The sequence below is a fragment of the Osmerus eperlanus genome, chromosome 27, assembly GCF_963692335.1.
Source record: "Osmerus eperlanus chromosome 27, fOsmEpe2.1, whole genome shotgun sequence".
Taxonomy (NCBI): domain Eukaryota; kingdom Metazoa; phylum Chordata; class Actinopteri; order Osmeriformes; family Osmeridae; genus Osmerus; species Osmerus eperlanus.
In genome coordinates, this window is record NC_085044.1 from 3,162,943 (window position 1) to 3,169,990 (window position 7,048).

General features: G+C 47.0%; 1 protein-coding gene across 1 annotated transcript; it reads left to right on the forward strand.

The window, feature by feature from the left end:
* The first annotated feature begins 342 nt into the window (after positions 1–342).
* LOC134013506 (lymphocyte antigen 75-like) lies at positions 343–2,866 on the forward strand. The gene is made up of 5 exons (XM_062453012.1): positions 343–409; positions 1,006–1,047; positions 1,409–1,762; positions 2,326–2,673; positions 2,844–2,866. The coding sequence occupies exons 2-5, from the start codon at positions 1,008–1,010 to the stop codon at positions 2,864–2,866; spliced, it is 765 nt and encodes a 254-aa protein (XP_062308996.1). The 5' UTR covers positions 343–409; positions 1,006–1,007.
* Positions 2,867–7,048: the final 4,182 nt, after the last annotated feature.

Consider the following 7,048-nt stretch of genomic DNA (forward strand, 5'->3'; position numbering starts at 1 on the left):
AGAAACACAGAGAGACACCTGTGAGTGCGTACAGTACCTGTGCTAGTCCTCACATGCGTATGGTGGCATTTGCACGCGTCCTGGATTTGCATATATGTACTTGCTCTTGTGTACGTGTGTGTGTTTGTAATGCATGTGTGTGAATTTGCATTCATTTACTTACTTGTACTTTTTCATGCTTTTTCAAGCTAAATATCATGAACATAAATTCCCCTGTTAACAGCATCACACAAAGACGCTCTTTACCCATGATGCAAATGATGTTCTGGAAAGACCTTATCTTTTGGGAGGACGAATCAGACATTCTGTAGAGGTATTAAACACTCTCCAGGGAGGTGGGGAGGAGACACTGACAGCAGGTCAGAGCTCACATCAGCAGCAGCCACAGCATTCACTCACCCAACATCAGGTAAGATTCATTCAAGATCGTTGGACACATGCAGGGCCGCTCCTTCCTACAGGCGACATAGGCAGCCGCCTAGGGCGGCATGAAGAGGGGGGTGGCATTTTCCCAAGTGCATCCATTAATTAACCCTCCCGCACCACCAGCAAAGGGTGCCAACTGCGCCACGCCATATGTCCGTTGTGGCTGGGGGGGGGGGGGGGGGGGGGCGGGGCTCGTGTTAAATCTTGCCTAGGGCGCCAAATGTGCTAGGACCGGTACTGGACACATGACTGTTCTTCTATTCTATATATTTGATTTTGTACAGATTGTAGTTCTGTTCTGACTCTGGACAGCAAGTTAAAGAGTGAGTGAGTTGTTTGTTGGCACCTGTCGTTATGGCAACAGGTTCTCCCATGAGTAAACATTTGGTAGAATAACTTCAGTCTTGTCGGGGGCCAGATGTTTCATGGACTCCTCTCTGATCTGAGCTTAGTTATGGAGATGGTTAACCCTGACATCTACTTGTTACCTTATGTACTAGAAGTCACACTGTCTCTCGTTATTACTGACTTAACAGTGTTTTCTTGCTTCTGATATTTTATTAATTGTATATTTTACAGGGATGGAGAAATCTGTGTTACGCATGTTGCTTGTCTTCTCAGGTATGTGCATGTGTGTGTGTGTTCTGCCTGTGTGTGTGTGTTTGTGTGTGTGCCTGTCTGTAAGTGTGTGTGTGTGTGTGTGCCTGCATCTCTAAGTGCCTGGGCCATTTTGTGCAATAGAGTTTGGTTACTTTGATTACCTTGATAAATCCCAGAAATTGTATGTCCTTTTGTAACCAGACTTATATCAAATAACTGTAAGTGCAATTAGCTGTCATGTGCTATAAAAGATCAATCATGCACGGTTTAAAAATATATTTATTTATTTATTTAACAAGTCAGATCAAAATATTGGACACTTGAGCTGTACAACAGTGATCTGTTTGATTGACAGTTGTCCTGTTGTGTGTGTTCTCCATAGGGCTCAGCATCCTCCCCTCATGTCTCTCTTTCCATTATGAGTATGTGAATGAGAATAAGACCTGGACTGAAGCACAGAGGATCTGCAGAGAGAAATACACTGACCTGGCCACCTTTGATGACCCTGCAACCAAACCTTTAAAAGGTCTTTCACATGTCAGAGCGTGGATAGGGCTGTCTCACGGCTCTTGGATGTGGTCCCTTGATGATACAATGTTAAACGACAGTTATACTAACTTCAAAAACTATGTCAGCAAATCTGCAGAATTGGATGAAAACAAGACCTGTGTGAAAATGAGCCCCAGAGTGTGGGATAAAATCTCATGTTCAGCCAATATTCCTTTCGTCTGCTATGGTGAGCACAGAAACTATATAATATATTTACACTCTTTAGCTTTGTCATCCTCTTTAAAATAACATTAGACACTAAACAGATCTACAAAGGCAGGTTTCGCTCCTTCCACATCCAGCTATGTTAAAATGTAATCAGTCAGACATGGTACATCCCAAAATAAAAAATATGCATTCTTTATGAAGTTTCCATGATTTCATATATAGTGTTACAGACAGAACAGTTGTTACGGTTTTTCTGGACCTAAAAATAGTTCAATGTGGAACCTTCATGGTGCAAACTACAAACAGCTTAGCCGTAACACATTCCCAAACCTTTCCCTCACGACCAGATGGAATCCTGCTGGGAGAAACACACTGACACACCAGACTGTGTCACATGTTTATCCTCTCAGCCACACAGTTTTAGTCAGGTGTCTTTCAATCACACTTACTGAGATGAATTCCTTTCCACAAGAATGTGTTCCAGTCAAGTCGTAACTAATTTCCATCTCTATATCTAAAAGAGAGATTTATTTCAGGCTAAAAGAGTCGATTCTAAATGTTTGTATTATTGATTGTATTCAGACAGAAACGTTACAAGTAATTACATCTGCATCGGTGAGAATAAGACATGGGATGAATCTCGAAGCTACTGTCGGGCAAATCACACAGACCTGGCCAGTGTGAGAAACAAGACAGAGGAGAATGCAACAGTCCATGCACGAGACAATGAGCCTTGTAGTAATGAATATTGGATTGGCCTGAGTAGAGTGAAGTGGCAATGGTCTGACCAGAGTGTCTTTCACATCCAAAACTGGGAAGATAAAGAGCCTAATGGAGGAGACACAGAGAAGTGTGTGGAAATGTCCGGTAAAACTGGACAATGGAATGATGAAGCATGTGACAAGACCAAACCTTTCATCTGCTATGATGGTAAGATAATGAAACTCAAACGTATTCTCATTCATGACCTAAACTGTGCATGATGATGTAAAACAGCTTGTAAAGTTTGAGTGAGAAAAGAGAAGCAGATTTATGGCAGAGTAATCCTGGTATTGAGATTAATGAAGATATAATCATCTCTCCCTCACCTCCCCCTCCAGATGACCTGGTCCTGGGTGCGTGAGAACAAGACCTGGGTGGAAGCCCTGAACCACTGCAGACAGCAGAGATTGGATCTGGTGTCCATCCACTCTGAGAGGATCCAGCACTGGGTGCAACGTCGGCGAGCCAGAAACGCCTCCACCCCCTATGTCTGGCTGGGCCTGAGGTACACTGTATACTGCAGGTCTGGTTCTGGGTGAGTGAACATGCCCTGTGCCACCAGAACTGGGCCCCGGGCACGGGGGCAGATGGGAGGAGTGTAAGAAGGCAGGTGCCATGCCGAGGGAGGGGCCACAGCAGTGGGAGGGCAAGAACCAGGCAGAGAAGCTCAACTTCATCTGCACCAGGAAACCTGATGGTGAGCTTTAAATGAGTGTCTAAGGAGTCACTTATACAGTATTAACCGTCTTTCAATGTGAGTCTCTCTCTCCCTCTCCCTCTCTCTCTCTCTCTCTCTCTCTCTCTCTCTCTTCTCTCTCTCTCTCTCTCTCTCTCTCTCTATCTCTGTCTCTCTCTCTCTCTCTCTCTCTCTCTCTCTCTCTCTCTCATCTCTCTCTCTCTCTCTCTCTCTCTCTCTCTCTGTCTCTCTCTCTCTCTCTCTCTCTCTCTCTCTCTCTCTCATCTTCTCTCTCTCTCTCTCTCTCTGTCTCTCTCTCTCTCTCTCTCTCTCTCTCTCTCTGTCTCTCTCTCTCTCTCTTTCTCTCTCTCTCTCTCTCTCTCTATCTCTCTCTTTCTCTCTTTATGCTCGCTCACTTCCCCCACCTGATCAGGTTTACATTGTAGGAGTGATTCCTCTCTTCTCTCTGTTTACAGATTACTAGGATTCAAACTACGTATGTCCAGTTAATCTTGTCATAATCACCTGCTTGAAACAAGAGACGGGAATGCAAACAGCTATTCTGTGTTTTTGCTATTTTTACCCTTTACAATTTCCTAATTTGTCTTATTTATACTTAATTTCACATGTTAATGTTTTAGGGTTTTAGATTTGGGGATTTCATATGTCAGTGATTTAAGGTTATATTTAGGCATTTTGTTGTTTCTTTGTGAAGAAGTGAAAATTCAAAATTATAATATACTGAATACGTTTTACACCTTTTTCAAATTCTGTCAATAAATATTTTGTGTGAAGTGATGGTTTGTGAAAGTGTCATTATATTTTAGTTTACTGTGGGAATCAAGTATCCCTCATTTTAGGAAAAGATGAACAGACACCCAGTTTAACATCATGCTGTGTTAGCAGATCACTGAGATAGAATGAACAGCCTTAGAAAAGATTAGTTTAAACCAGAAAGGATGCTTCAGCAACAACCGTTGTAGAGACTCAAACTGTCCAGCAGATGGAGATGGAGGTGTGACACGGGGAATGTGTGATCACATCCCCAGACCAAGCTGCTTTCCCCTAGCCCTTACCCCTAGCCCTTAGTTTACCCCTAGCCCTTACCCCTAGCCCTAATTTTACCCCTAGCCCTAAGTTTACCCCTAGCCCTTACCCCTAGCCCTAAGTTTACCCCTAGCCCTTACCCCTAGCCCTAAGTTTACCCCTAGCCCTTACCCCTAGCCCTAAGTTTACCCCTAGCCCTTACCCCTAACCCTAAGTTTACCCCTAGCCCTTACCCCTAGCCCTAAGTTTACCCCTAGCCCTAAGTTTACCCCTAGCCCTAAGTTTACCCCTAGCCCTTACCCCTAGCCCTAAGTTTACCCCTAGCCCTTACCCCTAGCCCTAAGTTTACCCCTAGCCCTTACCCCTAGCCCTTACCCCTAGCCCTTAGTTTACCCCTAGCCCTAAGTTTACCCCTAGCCTTTACCCCTAGCCCTAAGTTTACCCCTAGCCCTTACCCCTACCCCTTACCCCTAGCCCTTAGTTTACCCCTAACCCTTACCCCTAGCTCTTAGTTTACCCCTAGCCCTTGTGTCTCAAAACTGAGGGGTAAGGGCTACATAGCCCTATGAAATGAGACGCCACTTGGTTACGGTTACGTATATCGAAGTCTCCAAAGCAAGTAGTGTTATGCACTGATACCAAACCAAATTAGTTTGAAACTCGCTGCTAATGGAGTTTAATTAAAACTGTAGACATGCATGGAGTCCATTCAAGGCAGAGAAATGCGGGACTATGTGCAAATCAGCAATGTAATGTTAGTGTAGTAAACTAGCAATAAAAAACAAAAAAAAACAATTAAGAACATGGTTGCAAATACATATGTACAGGACTGTGTAGAGCACAAAACAAGACTGTCCTAATTTTTTTTTATCAATTATTCAAGCCTAAAATATTAGCAAAATTACAGTTCTCTCTACAGTCAGAGCTTGTGCAAGAAGGTGGAACGTAAGGGAGATACCATTTACAAAACTTGTAAGGGCGTAATAGTTTGTGAAAGACCCAGAGAAACATGATATATATCCAACGAGGCAAAATCCCAGACAATTTTGGAATCCTTGCCGAACGCATTTTTCAAGTCTCAAAAAGAGGACATGTCCGGGTAAAAGAGGACGTCCATCCAACCATCCATCCATCCATCCATCATCTTCCGCTTGTTCGGGGGTCGGGTCGCGGGGGCAGCAACCTAAGCAGGGAGGCCCAGACTTTCCTCTCCCCGGCCACTTCCACCAGCTCTTCCTGGGGGACCCCGAGGCGTTCCCAGGCCAGCCGAGAGACATAGTCCCTCCAGCGTGTCCTGGGTCTTCCCCGGGGCCTCTTCCCAGTGGGACGTGCCCAGAACACCTCACCAGGGAGGCGTCCAGGAGGCATCCTTATCAGATGCCTGAGCCACCTCAACTGGCCCCTCTCGACGCGGAGGAGCAGCGGTTCTACTCTGAGCCCCTCCCGGATGACCGAGCTTCTCACCCTATCTCTAAGGGAGAGCCCGGACACCCTGCGGAGAAAACTCATTTCGGCCGCTTGTATTCGCAATCTCGTTCTTTCGGTCACTACCCACAGTTCGTGACCATAGGTGAGGGTAGGAACGTAGATTGACTGGTAAATAGAGAGCTTCGCCTTTCGACTCACCTCCTTCTTCACCACAACGGACCGATGCAGAGCCCGCATCACTGCGGACGCCGCACCGATCCGCCTGTCGATCTCGCGCTCCATCCTTCCCTCACTCGTGAACAAGACCCCGAGATACTTGAACTCCTCCGCTTGGGACAAGATCTCCTCCCCGACCCGGAGATTGCACTCCACCTTTTTCCGGTCGATAACCATGGCCTCAGATTTGGAGGTGCTGATTCCCATCCCAGCCACTTCGCATTCGGTTGCGAACCGCTCCAGTGAGAGCTGGAGGTCACGGCCCGATGAAGCCAACAGGACCACATCATCCGCAAAAAGCAGCGACCCGATCCAGAGGTCCCAAAACCGGACCCCCTCAACGCCCTGGCTGCGCCTAGAAATTCTGTCCATATAAGTTATGAACAGAATCGGTGACAAAGGGCAGCCCTGGCGGAGTCCAACCCTCACCGGGAACAAGTTCGACTTACTACCGGCAATGCGGACCAAACTCTGGCACCGGTCGTACAGGGACCGAACAGCCCCGATCAGGGAGTCCGGTACCCCGTACTCCCGGAGCACCCCCCACATGAGCCCCCGAGGGACACGGTCGAACGCCTTTTCCAAATCCACAAAACATGTGTAGACTGGTTGGGCGAACTCCCATGCACCCTCCAGAACCCTGCCGAGGGTATAGAGCTGGTCCACAGTTCCACGGCCAGGACGAAAACCACATTGCTCCTCCTGAATCCAAGGTTCGACAATCCGACGGACCCTCCTCTCCAGCACCCCTGAATTTCCCAGGGAGGCTGAGGAGTGTGATCCCCCTAAAGTTGGAGCACACCCTCCGGTCCCCCTTTTTAAAGAGGGGAACCACCACCCCGGTCTGCCAGTCCAGAGGCACTGTCCCTGATGTCCACGCGATGTTGCAGAGAAAGAGGACGTCTGGTCACTCTAATTTATGGGACTCTGTGGATGATCTGTCCGCCATTGTTGCAGCTAGCGCAGTATTCACATACCCCTAGGTTTCAAGTAAGCTCCCGAGCTCACTTGGTTTTAAGGAGTGTATACCCCTTCGTCTTAGCCCTACCCCTCGATCATAAAGAGTATTGGGACACCACTTACTCTCACATGAACGCGCAAAACTAAGGGCTAGGGGTAAGGGGTAAGGGGTAGGGGTAAGGGGTAGGGGTAAGGGGTAGGGGTAAGACATAGTAT